The 17,375-nt window shown below is 54.2% G+C and overlaps 1 protein-coding gene across 1 annotated transcript; it reads right to left on the bottom strand.

Annotated features, from left to right (window-relative positions):
- Positions 1–377: 377 nt before the first annotated feature.
- Positions 378–11,220, bottom strand: LOC125697190 (maestro heat-like repeat-containing protein family member 2B). Its single transcript, XM_048954070.1, has 32 exons — positions 11,145–11,220; positions 10,793–10,867; positions 10,385–10,506; positions 10,123–10,245; positions 9,818–9,983; positions 9,565–9,663; positions 9,299–9,450; positions 8,805–8,948; positions 8,194–8,286; positions 7,840–7,909; positions 7,611–7,724; positions 7,435–7,508; positions 6,983–7,102; positions 6,728–6,835; positions 6,379–6,538; positions 6,210–6,250; positions 5,892–6,033; positions 5,430–5,482; positions 4,993–5,100; positions 4,606–4,725; positions 4,312–4,434; positions 4,022–4,177; positions 3,678–3,800; positions 3,303–3,382; positions 2,760–2,895; positions 2,551–2,643; positions 2,069–2,164; positions 1,771–1,894; positions 1,459–1,568; positions 920–1,072; positions 532–686; positions 378–429 (listed from the first exon to the last, which is right to left on the bottom strand). The coding sequence occupies exons 1-32, from the start codon at positions 11,218–11,220 to the stop codon at positions 378–380; spliced, it is 3,561 nt and encodes a 1,186-aa protein (XP_048810027.1).
- Between the last annotated feature and the right edge of the window lie 6,155 nt (positions 11,221–17,375).

The following is a 17,375-nucleotide window of genomic DNA, read 5'->3' as shown; positions in this document are numbered from 1 at the left end:
GACATTCAGAACCTGCCTGGACACATTCGTGTGTGACCTAATCTAGGTGTTCCCAGCAGGGGGATTAGATTACATGAGCTTTTGAGGTTTCTTCCAATCCCTGACATTTGGTGACTGTGATTCTGTAACTGGTATGGAGAAGAGACAGCAGCTATTGAAATAAAGACTTGGTTTAAAAAAAAAAAAGGTACTATTTTTATATATATATATATTTATTTATTTATAATAAATAATACAATTTTTAAGCTCATCTTCTCTTTTCTCGTTCTCTTCTCTTCTTTTCTCCTTTTCTCCTTTCAAATTTCCCTTTTCATTCCCTTTTTCCTTCCCTGCTCCTTTCCTCTCCTCCCTTCCTTTCTTATCCTTTCTTCTTTTTGCTATTGGCTCCATCGCTGAAGACAAAATTCTCTTATTCTCCTCCATGTCTCACTAGAAAAAGTAGAGTCGCAACTTGAGACTATTCACAAAAAAGAAAAGCTGCCTCCTCCCTACATCCCTCTGCAGCAACAGCAAAGGCGGGAGTGCCAGTACCTGTCCGTTGGCCCAAGCGGCCGGGAGAAGTTGCTCATCACGGCCTCAGTGTGACAGCGGGTGAGGATGACCACCGCCTGGCACAGGAAGGGCAGGAACGTGCTCTGCTGCGCAAACGATGTGATGCTGCGCAGGATGTAGAGGATCGGAGGCACCTGAGAGAAGAAGGGGAGAAAGAATGACTTGCTGCATCCTGCACTCTGCAGGGCCCAACCACGGACATTCAGCGCATGAGCAGTGCCTGCTCCCTTGACATGCTGCCAAGTCCTAAGCCTGAATTTCATGCCAGCTACCCTGGTCTCCATGCCCTGAGCACAAGGGGCAAACGGCACAAGTCATAGTGCAACAGCCAGCAAAAGTCCAAGACACGTGAAGGAAAGTCTCTTACGTTCCAACTGATGTCCTTCCCGTGCATCTGCAGGAAGGTGGTCATCCACTTCCCAGCAGCACGCACACGCACTCCGTTGGCTTTCCGGATCGTCTCCTTGATGGCAGTCATGAAGTCAACGGTGCGTTCTAAGGGGAAGTTCCTGCACACGATCTGCAGAGAAATGAGAAGCGGGAGAGATCTCATCACTGCTCTGCTGCAGCTGTCTGTACCCTGCTGTTTATACGGAAGGCGGTTGAGCCTTCTCTCAACTTCTGCACCCATGGTGTTTGCTTACATGCAAAGCCTACCTCCCAGCAGCCACAGTCACATGCATGCAAGTGCACACACACACACACAAACGCACATCATGGAGTCAGCTCCTTGCACTGGGTGCCTGAAGGCCAGACGTAGCTCAGAGCCTCCTGCTACTTGCACTGGGAAAAGAGCACTCAGGGTAACAGCTCATTTTGGAAACAGTGTCAGAGGCTGGGAGCAGCACAGGGTCGTGCAGAAGCCTACACACAGAGATCACACCACCCCTTCTTGGGTCCACATACCATGGCCATTTTGGATGTGGTCTGAAGCTGAGAGGCGATGCTGCAGGCATGCAGCCCCTCGCACAGGCTCCTGATGTCACCCGTCTCGATGTCTGTGTTGGTCGCTTTGGCTGGAAAGAGCACAGGGAGAAAAGGGAAGTCATGCTTCTGGAAATGAAACTGCATTCCACGGGGGAAAGACAGAGGACAGGGTGGGGACAAGAAGAGAGCTGTGCACGGTGCCTCTCCCTCCTGTAAACAGGGCCCAGCCCGTGGGGCTCTGGTAGTGCTACAGAGGAGGGCAGAGGGCTGGAGCGTGCCTGCTCCACTCACCTTGGATTCGCAGAAGGGAGCTCAGACAGGTGACAGCCAGCTGGCGGGATGCGGGCATGGGGTCACAAGTCAGAGGCGCCAGCAATCCCACCAAGGAGCCAAAGTGCTCACAGGCATCTCTTCTCTGCAGGGGTGAGAGGCAGGAACAAAGCTGTAGACGGCCCCAGCTCTCTCCAGCTTCTCCCATCTGTGCCTTCCCCACGCCATGACACAGCATGCACAGCTGGGCAGAGCTCGCCTTCAAGCTCTGGGGCACTGGGGAGGGAGCAGGGAGCACGCGGTGGGGCTCTTTACTCACTTGAAGCTCTTCACAAACAGCCAGCAGCTGGGAGCAGGTCTGCAGGGCCCTCTTGCGCTCCCACACGTTGCTCGATACCATGGATTTCTGCAGGACCTGGAGTAGAGCATCTGTCTCACTGAGGATGTCTTTGCTTTCCCTTCCTGCCACCCCTCTCCCTGTCCCCCCTTTCCCAGCACTTTCCCTTAAGGCCTGCCCTGTTGCTCCATGTGGCCTCCTGCCTCACTGACCACCGGCACTGCCGCCCCGCTCTCTGCAGACACGCCTGCCTCCTAACCCAGGAGCTTTTCCTCGGCTGTGGCCTCCAGGGGCTGGCTCCTGCTTTCCCCCTGCAGGGCCCATTTCTCTGCCCATTTCAGCTCGCAGTGAGCTGGCACGTCAGCAGGAGATTTCTCCCCCTCTGATCCTCCTCTCAGTCCCCAGATCTCTGCCCCCGCTATTGACAGGCACCATGCTTTCTCCCTTGCCCCACGAATACTCACATGGACTATGTTCTGGAAGAAGCCACCGCTGGGCTCTGTCTCCAGCAGGACCACCATGAGCCGGCCCAGAGCTCTCAGTGATGTTTGCTGAAGCTGAAAGCAGAAGAGGGGAGTGACGTGTAGCATCACGGCTGCTGCCAGAGCAGAGGTTGTGTGTGCTGAGGTAGGGTTCTGACCGAGAGGTGGCCGGGAAAGTTACGGCAGGTTACCTGCAGGTACTGTGCTGCTTGCTGTGACTTCCTGATCTTCAGCATCATCTCTGCTGAAGGGTGTGTCACGATGTTCTTGCAGCACAGGACCAACATCTCACGCAGGTCCTTGCTTTCAGAAGAGGGCTTCAGCTTGCTGAGAGGAGGAAAACAGGAAGAGAAATCAGAAAGGGTATTTACCTCTCCAGACTGGTTCAGACAACATCTGAGTTTCTCCTAATTGACAGCTACAAAGCCAATACCCCCACCCAGCTCATGCTGCTGAGCACTGCCTTCAGTTCCAGCAGCGCCCACCTCCTCCCCGGCAGCAGTGAACCACCTCCTGCTCTGGAGGGAAGGAGACCCCAGCTCTCCCTCTCTTCCCTGCCAGGGCACAGGAGCACCAGGGCCTTTCTCCCTGCCCAGAACCTCAGCTTTGCTGGGCACAACAGACCAGCCGTCTCTCCTGCTGTAGATGTGGTTCCTCCCCCCCTGGCCCCTCCAGGCCCTCAGGAGCTACCCAAAATGGGGATCACCATCCTGACTTGCTACCTCAGCCCTTACCTCAACTGCTCCAGGGCCAGAACCACCTTGAGAGGCACTGGGGAGACAGGCATGCCCGAGTAATACTTCTTCATCAGGTCCTGCAAGTCCCAGAGAGACAGTGTCAAAGTGGGCAAGGGGCACACAAGAGCTGTTCCACCCGGCCCCCAGACAGGCACAACTGCCACACACCAGCCCCATCACTTTCCTGTGGAAGCACTGCAGGATGCAGCAGCTGGTGCACCCAGCCCGCTGCCCAGCCACTGCCTGCCAGCACCCAAGGTCCCCACCAGCTGGAGACGTGTAACTGCTGGACACCTGCATGCCTCCAGGGAAGCGAGCCTTGTGGCGCAGCCCAGAACTCCTCTGCAGACAGCCCCGTCTCCAGGCACTCACCATCAGGATCTCCAGCAGCTTGCTCTTCAAGGAGGGGTTAAAGCTTGCAGAATCACCCACAGCTTGGTAGGCAGAGCTGCAGTCGGTGATGCTCTGCACCAGCGCGAGGTTGTTCTGCAAGTCCTGAGGAGCAAGAGAGAAGAACATTCTTTGAACTGCGGGAAGGGACAAGGGCTGCAAGGGACACACGTGGGGACAACGCTAAGGGAAGGGCTTGGATCTTTATCTGGGCACAAACAGTTCCCCGAGGGACCTTTGGAAAGGAAAGGCCCATCTCAGCATCCCCCCATGTGGAGAGGCTGCAGAGGGGCGCTCTGACACCCTGGCACGCTTTGAGCTCTCACCCGGCAGCTGCAGCTGTAGAGCATCAGGACGTTGCCCACGATGTCTCCCTCCAGGTGGGCGAGCAGCTGTTCCTTGGAGGCACGCAGTGCCACGCTGCCGTGGGCAAGCATGAGAGCGCTGCGTGTGGCATGAGCTCTCGTGCTGTCCAGCTCCATCTGTGTGGGAAGAAATGCCTTGAGACACTCGCTAACGGCCCCCAGTGCCCCGCGATGCACCTGGACTCCCAAGGCAGGAGCTGCAGGGAAAATAAGGCAGAAGAATGCCAAGATGGAAACCCGTAACGCTTTACCTTCTTGCGCCTGGAAATCCTGGCATTGCGGCCTTTGCACAGCCTGGACGCAAACATGGTGAGCGTGGCCAGGACTGTGTGGAAGTTGTTCTCAGCAGCATGGCTGAGAAGAGAGATGATTCCCTGCACAAAAGAACAAGGGGCCGTTGGCACAGGCCTGAATCTGCAGGTCTGCTCCTGAGCAAAATGGCAGCAGTGCAGAGGTTGAAAGGCCCGGAGCAGGGCCAGGAGAAGGCCTCTGCCCCAGGGCCAGAGCAGGGATGCTCACAGGAGCTGGAGGAGAGGACAGCTCACCTGGGCCTCACGTGGCTCCTCTGCATTTGCCTCCTCCAGGTGCTGTAGCAGCTTCTCCTGCACGTGGAGGACTCCCTGACAGGATCCCAGCACCGTGCCCAGAGCCTTGTACAGGAATGACTGCAGGGGAAGAAGCTGAGATGTGGCAGCAGCTTAACCTGCTGGTGGAGGGCCAGGTGGGAAGGAGCCAAGCTCCCTGGCGGTTGCTGAGAGCAGCTGCGGGGCCGAGCTTTAGCCATCCCCGGGCAGATTGCAGGGAAAGGCCCTCTGGGGGGCATAGACTGGGGAAGCAGCATCTGCACCCGCGTGGGCAGAGCACCAGCCGCAGCCCCAGCCCCAGCTGGACACCTGCAGCTGCACCGCTGGGTAGAGCCGGGGGGAACTCACCTTTTCTGCAGAGCTGCTGGCAGAGCTGCTCAGCCGCTGGCTCAGCTCACAGCTCAGGGCCTCGATCCATGCCTTCTCCTCTATTGTGTCCAGCGACGCCTTCAGGAACTGTTGGAGAACAGGAGAAGACAATGTTCCCTTGCCCTTTGCCTCTTCCCTCGCTCCCAAGTTGCTGCAGCCCTCTGGGGAGAGGTGCCTGGAAGAACAGTCCCTCTCCCAGCTCCCCCAGTGTTCCCTCCATTAAAGCCACCCACCCTCTTCTCCTAAGACCCCTCTGGGCTTGGGACAGAGCAGAAGAGGCAGCGCCACAAAGGCGTGCGGCCGCTCCGCAGCAGCGCTTGAGAGGCTGTTCCTGCCCCACAGTGGCTCACGTGGGAGCGGGGCTACTTGGGGCAGGCAAGCACTTCTCTGCACCGCGCCTCCCGGCAATGCTGTACCTTTAGCAGACGGCGCTCAAACTCGGCAGTGTCCGGGAAGCTCTCATCTTTCCCTGCACAGCAATAGGAAGACAAAGACCCTTACTTAGGATCAAGGCACAGAAGAAGAGCTGCTGCAAACCTGGCTTGGCCTGGGCACTTGACACTACCAAGCTGGGACCTGCACCCCCTCCACAATGACCTGTCCCTCCCCACAAACACTGCCTCCACAGGAACACGGAACTAAGTGCTCCAAGGCTGCTGTCTGAGGGGACATGAAGGGCCCATCCACGTCCTGGAACGGGCAGATCTCTGGTGGGATAGGTCCCTGGGCCTCAGTGCTGACTCCCAGGAATGGGAACAGCAGCAGAGCAAGAACTGGCCTGCAGGCAGTGCTTCCCCTCTGCCATGCTACAGAGCTGCATTTTCACTCCCCCCCTTCCCTTCCCTGCCTCTGCCTCTTCTTCCCCTCCAGTGCTTTACCTTCAAGACACTGCAGCAGCAGGGGGATCTCAGTAGCCCACATGGCCCCCACAGCCCTGTGGAACCTGCTGTGGAGGTTTTTCATCAGCAGTAAGGCAGCAGCTTGGAGTTTGCTGCCTGCAACAGGGCTGCCTGCCACCACCTGAGTGAGAGCAACACAAAGCAGGGTCACTTCTGCAGCAAGAGCAACGGCTTTCCCCCAGGATGGAAGCAGCTCAGCTCTGCTCTGGCAGGCAAGGAGCAGCCAACAGCTTTGCCCATGGCCATGCTGCTTCCTCCTGGGTGCTTGTGGCACCGGCCTCTGGAGCATCTACTCACCAGCAGTCGTGCCAGCAGTGTCTGGGGCGTCAGCAGTGGGCCTGCAAAGAGAAAAAAAGTGCTGAGTAAGACTCCAAGACACTGTGTGCCCAGCCACGCACACCTCCGCTGTCCCTTCTGGGTGCTACCACAGGTCAGCAGAGCTCACTGAGGGAGTTTTTGCTCCTACCTTGAAACATGGAGCTGACAAAATGGGGATCCAGATGTTCTATCGGCCGTCCTGTCAGCTCCTCTCTCTCAGCCAGGGCACAGACACAGCGGGAGACTGGGATCAGCATGCCTGTGTACTGCGCTGGCACCACAAACAACAGCAGCCGCGGCCACAGGAGCTGTAGGGAACGAGGCAGTTGAGCAGGTCAGCATTCCTGCCTCTGCTCAGAGATGAAGAGGACTCTGTGAATTTCCCTGAGTCCTGTGTGCTTCAGAGCACATTGGAGGAGAGACCTGGGGTCCTGGAATGGGACGAGGAACACGTGAGGGAAAGGCAGGGAGCAGCAGCAGGGCAGAGCGTGACTTACTTTGGACATCCCTCTCACAGAGACGTCCAGTGATCCCAGGATGTCCATGCACAGCTCCTGGAGAGCTCCTTCTTCCTGGGCTTCCCGGGCAGAAAGGTCTCCGGCTGCCTGCACAACAGTGGTGTTGAAACACTGGTTATGCTCAGTTCTCAGGAGCCTCTCAGGAGGCTCAGGTGTGGCCTCAGCGGTGCTTCTGTATAGCAGCCTCTGAGCAGCACGGGTCTTCCAAAGGAAGATGCTGCCCACTGCCCTTACCCTTCTTCCTGTGGCGCGGCTGAACTCCCTGAAGATGTGCCCCACCACATCCCAGGCTGAGCAGCTCCGGGTGTTCGAACTGAGCAGATCCTTGATGAAATACAGAATAGCCGTCCTCACCTGCAAGGGGTCAATTATGGGTGTGATTTTCCTGGTCAGAAGGCAAAGGGAAGCCACCTGCTCATCGGGGCAGCCCTTTGGGCATGAGCAGAGACAGCAAGAGCACTGGAGAGGCTTTAGCTACTGAGATGAGGGCCTGGCCTTAACACCAGGCTGTGCGCTTTCCATGCACAGCACAGGGACCTGCCTGCTCCACTCTGCCTGCTCTCCCCACAGGAGCCATCATGACCGTGTGACCAATGCCCCAGCACCTCTCTAGTCACCCCAGCCCTGCCCGTGCTGGCAGCAGCATCACCACCCCGACAGCGCTTTCTTTTCCCCAACCAGCTCACCCGGATGCTGGGGTCGCTGCACAGACGCTGCACAGCCTCGACGACCTGGGGCAGCATCTCCGTCATCACGGGCTCTGCAAGAGATGCACAGAAGCATGAGCGGAGCCACAACACAGATGGCAGAAGGGAGCCCTGGCAGTCCCAAGGCGTGGTACTGATCAACCCGTGGTACTGACCATCAGAGCGAGCCAGAGCACCCAGCAGACCCAGGGCTGCCACGCATCCAGGCTCCCAGTCATCGCCCAGCTGCGACTGCAGAAACAGGATGGTTTCCTCTGGGCAGATCCGGGCTGCAGGGAGGAAATCCCACGCTATGTTAGCAAGAACCTCACGCCCATTCCTGAAGTTTGTGAGAGAGGTTTTGGCCAGGGCAGCGCCAAGCATGGCCAAAGCTCCTCTCCTTACCCTGCAGCATGATGCAGTGGGTCAGCTGTGCACGACCAGCCTCGCTGTGCTGCTTGCTGTCGTCATAGAGCTGTGGGAACAAGGTCCATTTGATACAATCACATCAGCACTGAGGACGGAAAAGACACTGTGCTGCCCGCTCTCGTCTCCCTGGGCACTCTCGGGAAGAGGGCAGGCAGACAAAACCCAGCCCTCCCCACAGCATCCCCGAGAGTACATGCATGGCTCTGGACCTGCCTTGAGCATGCAGGAGCTAAGGCTGAGCCGCCTTATTCAGGGGTCAGAGCTTTGCAGTCCTCCTGAGACTTAGCCAAGAGGGAAACTGCTGTGGGCGCAAGGATAGGCTCCCCTTACCTGGTAAAACACGGCACTGGTGACGTCCAGAAACTTGTCCCCTGGGATTACAGACTCAATGCCCCCTAAGGCCTCCAGGAAGATAGTGAGGCTCTGCAAGAGAGCAGGAGAGGAAGAAAGGGATGAAGCCACATCTAGCCACTTGGGAGTGGAGAAACTGTTTCCCAATTGTTTCTCTGCAGGGAGAAGCTCCTGCACAGGCGTTCTTGTTTATCCCCCACCTCCCAGCGGCACCAAGGGAGTCTCTCTGCTCTCAATCGAGCCGTGTTTGGGCATCATTTGCAGGCATTTCCCACCCAGCAGCCCACTTCTCCCCCATCAGATGCAACTGGATGTGGTCCCCCCAGTTGTTAGCATAGAGCTCCTCAGGCACTCAGAGCCCCACAGTGGTGGTGAAACTTCCCATCCCCAAGAGATGAGCCCCAGTGATTCTTGGTTCCCTCCTGGCTCCTGTCTGGGTTGTTCCTTCTCTGACTGAAGAGCTCAGGAAGCCTCAGAGCTCCCTTGAACACCCATTCCTTCTTTCTCCAAGGGCTCCCCACCTCCTCCCTGGCCCCTCGTGGCATTTGCACGGGCCCCACGTCTACCCTGAGCCCTGCACAACAACTCACCTTGGCCACCCTGCAAATGTCTTGGATCTCCTGACACGGGTGAACGAGCCAGAGGAGCTGCTCCCAGACCTGCTCTTGGTGCCGCTCCTCTTGCAGGAGAACCTCCAACATGGCAGCCACAGCCCCAAGGACGGCCTGTTTGTCCTGGAGAGGATGGCAGAGGCCCGGTATCAAAGACTGAAGGTCTGCCCTTCCTACACAGAGGGCTTTCCCCTTCCCCTTTCCCTTCCCCTTCCCCACACCCCCACGCCCAGCAGGAGATGGGCTCGCTCTGGAGGGCAGGCAGCTTTTCCCCATACCCTCATCCCCAGCTCTTCCTGCCACAGTGCTGTGACATGCAGCTGCTCCCTGGCACAGAGCCACTTCAGGGCCCTTTGCAGAGCCAGCCCACTCCCTCTCATCACCCCTCAGCTCTCAGCCCACTGGGCACAGACAGAGCTGCCGACATGGGTGCCCCTGCTGCCATCCTGGGCTGGGAATGCAGCAGTGCTCACCTGTTCCTCCTGGCAGTCTTGCCAGTTCCACACCACAGAGAAGAGCAGCTCGTGAAGGTTTTCACAGATCTGCTCTTTCTCCATGGCAGGCCAGGGGCATTGCATTCCTGAGGACAAGTAAGTCTTGACTCCATCCAGCCACTGTTTCAAAACTGAAAAAACAAAATAATTAAAAAAATAAATTATTATTATTATTTTTTTTAAGAGAGTGAGAAAACGGAGTCTGTGAGAGTCTGCAGCAGGGCTGCTCTGGGGCCGGCACTCACCAGCACAAGCGATGCGCAGGATCTGGCCACTCTTCACCTGGCCCACCACACTGCGCAGGCCTGCCAGCATCAGCCACACAAAGGGGATGCACTGTGGAGCTGCAAAGAGGAAGGAGAGGGCCACAGTCAGAGCCCCGGCAGCAAGGTAGGTGGACAGCAGCCCTGCAGCCCCCAGCTCAGTGCAGATCACACTCAGAGGGCAGAGACCCCTTTCCCGGTTGTTATAGATGTCAGGAGGTTGAGGGTACTCTACCATAGGTGCTGAAGAGTTTGCTCAGGGTGTTGAGCACAAACTCCTTGGACATGTCCCCCGCGGCCTTCAGGTGGCTCTGGAGCTCAGCCATCACCAAGGTGAAGTGCGTCCGAGCCAGAGCCACCAGGACATTGCTGGCAGCTGTCTTGACATTGCTGGTCACGCCCTGGAAGAGAGACACTGGTGACACGCGGCCCAGGAGACTGCCTGAGGCCCTTGGAAGAGCTAAGCCCCCACCATCCACCAGCAGAACACCAGCGTGGGCAGGCGGTTGGTTCCCTTTGCCTTTGGGAGTGAGCCCTCACCTGGGCTGCCGTCAGGTCCCGGGACACCTCTGCCAGCAGCCGGTTCACCACTCCGCACGGCGGGCGGCTGCTGTCTTGGCACAGGGCGCTCTCCAGCTCACAGTACGCCTGCGCTCGGTCGCCCTGGGGACAAGGATCAGTCACGCTCGTTTTGCCCGCTGCCACCCATCGCTCTGTGGATGTGCTGCCGGGCCTGGCACCCACGGCACCGTGGCCCTGGGCCAGGAGGGCAAGGGTTGCTGGTTGGATGTCCCCAACTCACCTCCTGATCTTGCAGGCGCTGAAGCAGTAAGGTCGCGGCGCAGGTAGGGACAGGGCTTGACACCCTGCTTCTCTCCCTGCGACGCGTACGCCTGGGCACGCAGCCCACACAAGCAAAGAGACCTGGAAGGAAAGAGCAGAGCAGCTGCTGCAGGTGTTGCTTGGAGCCAGGGCCGAGCACCCGGCCAGCTGTGGGAGGAACGCTCCTCCAGCTCCACAGCGCAAGGCTGCGTGTGGTTGGCGGGGACAGGGGAGGGAGCTTTCCCCTTGCTGGGGTGCTGGGGAAACCACGGTGAGCAGCTGCACTCGGCAGAGCAAGGACAGCGCTGCTGGCACGTCCTAAACAGACACTGGAGGCACACGTGTGCTCGGGCAGCGTCGTGGTGTCCAGAGAGGTGGAGGGACTCACCTCGAAGGGCTCTCAGCCTCTCCATGATAGCAGGATGCCTCCAGATAGACACAAAGCTCTCTCTGGTTCCACTTCCTGCGGGTCCCACAAGCGGACTGAGCCACCGCTCCCACCGCTCCACAAGGGTGGATGACGCAGCCACTGTGACACCACACTGCAGTGTCACCTCACAGAGAATGAATGACACGCCCCGGGCTGGGGGCCAGACAGGTCCCCAGGGCAACCCTGCAGGCCCTCAAACACAGTGCGCTTGTGTGATGCAATCGGCTCTGGGGTTCCTGTTCCATGCTGATGCAGGGAATCACCTCAGCAGGTGATGGAGAGCCCCTGCCAGGGAGCAGCTGCTGGGCACCGTTGCCCGGCGTTGTCTTAGTGACTGGGGACTCCATGCCGGGAGGCACTGAGGCCCCCATCTGCTGCCCCGACATCCTCTCCAGAGAGCTCTGCTGTCTACTGGGGGCACATGTCAGAGATGTTAAGGAGACTCCACCGCATCTGATCAAAAATGAATACATTAATAATAGAGAAAAATCTTCTTTATGGTGAATGTAACAGAACAGCAGAACGGGCTGCCCAGAGAGGTTGTGGGGTCTCCCTCTCTGGAGACATTCAGAACCCACCAGGACACATTCGTGTGTGACCTAATCTAGGTGTTCCTGCTAAGGCAGGGGGATTGGACTGGATGATCTTTCAAGTTCCCTTCCAATCCCTGACATTTAGTGAAACACATCCCTCTCACAGAGACGTCCAGTGATCCCAGGATGTCCATGCACAGCTCCTGGAGAGCTCCTTCTTCCTGGATGGTGTCTTGTTCATGATGCTGCCACCTTGTTCAAAGCAGAGGTGGGAGGTTCCTTTTTCCCCCTTGTTTGTTAGTTTCTAAGCCTTTTGCACATTTTTCCAGCCATGAGTCAAGGCTGTTCAGGCAGTCTTCCCTCTTTGGTGTTTTTTGGACAATAAATATGTGTTGTTAAAATGGAAGGTTAAATCACGAAAGAGGGATTGCCTGCGCTACTGAAAGCATTTGTGTTATTTGCTCAGATGCACCCCTGGGAGCTGAGATCTAGGAGAAAAATCTCATTTGATCCATAGGTGCTATACACTTGAAAATGTGGCTCCTCAGTGCTATCTTGGTAAATCTCCTTCAACATGCTTGAATTGGATGCAGAATGTGCAGTCACCTTTCTTGATCAAAGGAGGGGTTTCCCTAAAGCTTACTCTTGAAATCCGTGGTTACGAGTTTGCTTCAGTCACCCATGCACTGTGCAATGGTCAGCAAAAAGTGTTCAGATTTAATGTCAACAGCTCTTGGTATAACACTCCTTCACAGCAAAGCTGAGCAATGAGAAGAAGAGGCAAAATCTGCTCAGTCGTGATGAGTCGTGTCTTGTCCTTTACCAGTTCAGCAGAGCACAAAATACCCATCTCTTCAATGAGGAAAAGGGGTAATGAAGCAGATGCAGGAGCAGGAAACCAAGCTGGAATGGGGACTTAAGACCAGGTGATAGTGCCCTTTGCAAATGAAACAATTCACTAGAAAGTGATTTCCACCTCTCTGTCCCCGAAATGTCCCTTGACTTAAACTGAAGGCACATTTTTCCCCTCCAAAATTAGTACATTGGTAACTGGGCAAGAGTTTATCTCCTGATTCCACAATGTCCTTCTCTCTTTCAAATTTGTATTTCTATTGCACCATTCCAAATACCTGGATCGCTACCACTGCTGCAACATTAATAAAATGCTCTACAATATGAACAAATTACTGTGCTTTGAGTGCTATTAAAAAAAAAACAGCAACAAAAAAAAAACAAAAACAACCAACACTGGCTGCTGACAGCTTTCCTGAGAGAAATGAGGATAATAGAAAGTGCCTAGAATGATTGTGTCCTTCTGAGGTCTGATTGCATGGAAAGGTAGCAGAAGACCTGTTAAGTCCCCTGTAGGCTGACACTTGGGCAGCTGTCAGTGACATCAAGCTCCTTGTCCATCTCATCATAGTTTGTGACTACAGCATACTTATTTAGTTGCTCTTGAGCTGTATAAACTCAGTTTTTCCATCACACTGGCAAGCAGTTGGCATGCCTTGCCTTTTTCCTCCATCTTAAGACTAGACAATGAAGCCACAGAGCATACAATAGTGGTTATTTTCCTGTGTCGCTTGGCATGAGCTGGAGAGTACCTTGGACTGATCCTGAAAAAATTCTATGGCAGACTTCTCTAACTTGGCTCAAACAAACTTCAAATAGCATATCTCCTAGAAAATAAATCTGCATTTGACTGATACTAAGAGGTCATGGTCCATCAACTGCACTAAAATGTTTTTAAAGCTGTCCCAATGTGCGCCCATACAATGAACCAGGGAGGCTCCCTCCAAGGTTTTTTTCTATCTGGTACAGAAAATGTATTTATAAGTTCACTTAGATACACACTTATTCAGCAGGCTGGAGTGATTCCAAATTAAGTGGGTTTTTAATTAAAAAAAAATCTACCTAATTATATCTTTTTCCTCATGAGACAGAAACAGATACAAAGGTGCCATTCTGACTTCTCTAATAAATAGCTTGCATTTTATTTACTTATTAAGACCATTTAGTGCTCCAGAATAGTCCCAGTTCAAGGGCTGTAAAATGCCCATTTTTTATTATTTTTCAGTGGCCATTTTCCCCACTGTGCCTGTTGATCTCATTGAAGAGCTGAGGCATCCGCTCCCAGATTTCTCATGTGCTAAGTGTAGCGGAGCGGCTGGGTGGCATCACAGGGGGAAGGAAGTGAGGGGGAAAAGGAACAGCAAGAGGAAAGAGGGGAGGAGGGCACAAACGGACAAATAGATAAAGTGGAGCATGAACGCACACTGCAGGGATGCACTTTTGAATAGGAAGAGGTCTGTACAGCAGCAAGATGCATACCTGGAGATGACAGATGTGTTCCCCTAAAGCACTAATCTGTTGTCTCAGTTATTGTTCTGGGTCTTTTTCTCCCCTTCTGCAAATACATGCTTTCATTTCTGACAACAAACACTATGCTTTTTGATTGAGGATCCAGAATACTGTTGCTATTAAAATAAATTAATATGCATATATAGCACTTTGTTGTGTATGCACACAAGTTGTGTGTATAGTCACTATGGATTACTGCCCCAGAATGTGCCATCATAAATTAGAGTGCAACTGCTCCAGTCTATTAGTAACCCACTACTGGCAATTGCCTGGGGGACTATTTCATGGCAGTTTCCATGTGCAAATATGGTATTTGTTATAGAATCACAGAATCCTTAGAGTTGGAAGAGACCTTTAAAGGCCATCTAGTCCAAGTCCCCTTCAATGAACAGGGGCACCACAGCTACATCAGGTTGCCCAGGGCCTGATCCAGCCTCACCTTGAAAGTCTCCAGGGACCACATCTCTGGGCAACCTGTTCCAGTGCCTTCCCACCCTCACTGTTAAAGATCTTTTCCTTATATCCAGTATCCCAGTATTTCCTGTTTTTCTATTGCAGCAAACAGAAAGAAACTCACAATACTAACCACTGCCTAGTTACAAATATGAAATCCATTAGGTCAGTTAGCAGCAGAAGAAACACTTGTGTCCATATTTAGGGTCATTATCAAATCTGCTTCAAACATAGATGCAGTCAGCTTAATGCAACGCCTCTCCTCCCATCAGTGTGTATGTATGCACGTGCATACACAAGCACAGAAAACACGTATATCAATTATTTGCATGTGGAAATGCAGCCAGGTGAGCTCTGCAATGGCATGAAGGCACACAAATAGGCATGTGTGAAAATGAGTGTAAAAAAAGCTCCCTTTAAACACTGGATTTGGAGACTGACCTCCCAGTGCTGTTCCCTGGGCCTAATTCCCTATGGCGAACACCAGCAGGAGCAGATTTCCAGCCCAGCTGCAGCAGCTGACAGCTCTGCCTGTGGCCTGGATTTAAATTGCTCTGCTGTTAGTGGTAGTGGGGGACAGGGTTGGCTTGTGGGAGCAAAGCCTGGGGGTAAGTAGGGCTACCAGCACATTGCTGGTGGAGCATAGGTCTGTGTCCAGATGTATGCATATTACAGACAGCAGAAACCTGGTGTTAAACTCTCTCTCCATCATCTACACATGGTGGAGATAACCTGGTTATCTATAACCAGGTTCTAACCTGGTTATCTGGCTTTTGCTCAGTCAGGGGATGAAACTGCCTTCTTGCCAGGCCCCTTGATCTGGATGGGGACAGGACTCCCCAGGTCTCTCCGTGGGCCCCCTTCCTCTGCTTCAGACAACTTCTGGAGGGAGCCATTTGGCTGGCTGCTGCCAATTGCTTCATTTTCCTCTTCCATTGTCTGCGGTGGGGGAGATGGCCAAGTATCTCATAAACAGCAGTGTTAAAGATGATCTCAGAGTGCCAACTGTGAGTGGAAAAAAGGCAGCAGCAGGCAGCTGGAGGAGGAGGGCTGGGCAGCCCCATCCCAGCCTGGGGGCAGGAGCAGCCCATCAGGATGAGTAGGCAGCAGGGCAGGTCCTGGCCATCCTTTTCTGGCTTGAAGGGCCTGTGCAAAGTTCAAGGGCTCTTCACAATGAAGCAGCTGGGCAACACCTGCAAGCAGTTTACTTAAGTCCTTACTGGCTTATTTTGGGAATCTGACTGGGTGCCAGGCTGGAGGCTTCTGAGGAAGTAAATACTTCAAGACAAAATACTCAAGTGTTTTGCCTAAGCCGTGCCTGTCGGCAGGGGCAGAAAATAAAACAAAGCAAAGTGTGCATTCAGTGAGAGCCTGGCAAGATGGAACGTGGAGCTAAGAGACGCATCCTGAAGCCAGGATGGAGGTGGCTGGGCGCCAGCAGGGCAGCTTCAGCCAGGCTTGTTGCTACTTGCAAGGCCAAAGCCCAGGCCTAACAGAACTCAGAAACTCTACGGTAAAATAAGGAGTCCACGAAAGACCATGTAAGACCAAAGTGCTCCTGTATTTATCACAGATATACACGCAGAGTGAGCTAATAAGGCACTACAATACTCATGATAAATACTAAATGCTAAACTGAGGAAGCGTGGTCTTGACAACTGAGTAGTGACGTGGACTTGAACCAGCTGAAGGAAACAAGCCAGAGAGTTGTGGTCAGTGGAACAGAGTGAGTCAAGTTGGAGGCCTGTATCTTGTGGAGTCCCTCAAGGGTCAGTACTGGGACCCGTACTATTCAACATACTCATCAGTGTCTTGGATGAGGCAGTAAAGCGCACTGTGAGCAGGCTTGCTGATGCCACAGAACTGGGAGGAGTGGCTGACATGCCTGAAGGCTGTGCTGCCACCCAGCGACACCTGGACAGGCGGAGAGTTGGGTGGGGAGAACTTGAATGAAATACAACAAGGGCAAGCGTAGGGACTTGTATCTGGGCAAGAACGACCCCACATACCAGTATAGGTTAGGGACTGACCTGTTGGAGAGCAGCGTAGGGGAAAGGGACCTGTGGGTCCTGGGGGACAGCAGGGTGACCATGAGCCAGCACTCTGCCCTTGTGGCCAAGAAGGCCAATGGCACCCTGGGACATACTAGAAGGGGCATGGTTAGGAGGTCAAAAGAGGTTATCCTGCTTCTCTACTCTGCCCTGGTGAGACCGCATCTGGAGTATTGTGTCCAGTTCTGGGCCCCTCTGTTCAAGAAGGACAGGGAACTGCTTGAGAGAGTCCAGCACAGAGCCACAAAGATGATGAAGGGACCAGAGCATCTCCCTTACGAGGAAAGTCTGAGGAAGCTTTGGCTTGGAGGAGACTGAGAGGTGACCTAATGAACGCTTATAAATATGTAAAGGATGTTGGGTTGAGAACTGGCTGACTGGCAGAGCACAGAGGGTCGTTGTTGGTGGTGCAGAGTCCGGTTGGAGGCCTGTAACTAGCGGTGTTCCTCAGGGGTCTGTGCTAGGTCCGGTCTTGTTCAACATCTTCATCAATGACCTTGATGAGGGGATAGTGGCCACCCTCAGCAAGTTTGCCGATGATACAAAGTTGGGAGGATTGGCTGACACGCCTGAAGGCTGTGCTGCCATTCAGCAAGACCTGGATAGGCTGGAGAGCTGGGCAGAAAGAAACCGGATGAGGTTTAACAAAAGCAAGTGTAGAGTCTTGCATCTGGGGAGGAATAATTCCATGCACCAGTACAGGTTGGGGGATGACCTGCTGGAGGGGAGCTCTGCGGAAAGTGACCTGGGTGTCCTGGTGGACGACAGGTTGGCCATGAGCCAGCAGTGTGCCCTTGTGGCCAAAAAGGCCAATGGCTTACTGGGGTGCATTAAAAAGAGCGTGGCCAGCAGGTCAAAGGAGGTGATCCTCCCCCTCTACTCTGCCCTGGTAAGACCTCATCTGGAGTACTGCGTCCAGTTCTGGGCTCCCCAGTACAAAAAAGACAGGGATCTCTTGGAAAGAGTCCAGCAGAGGGCCACGAAGATGGTGAAGGGCCTGGAGCATCTCCCCTATGAGGAAAGGCTGAGTGAACTGGGTCTGTTCAGCCTTGAGAAAAGGAGACTGAGAGGGGACCTGATCCAGGTCTATAAATATCTAAGGTGTGGGGGGCAGAATGGCAAGGCCAGACTCTTTTCAGTGGT

The sequence above is a fragment of the Lagopus muta genome, chromosome 1, assembly GCF_023343835.1.
Source record: "Lagopus muta isolate bLagMut1 chromosome 1, bLagMut1 primary, whole genome shotgun sequence".
NCBI classification, from domain to species: Eukaryota; Metazoa; Chordata; class Aves; order Galliformes; family Phasianidae; genus Lagopus; species Lagopus muta.
The sequence above is the reverse complement of the archived record's forward strand: the minus strand, read 5'-3'. Positions and strand labels throughout refer to the sequence as shown.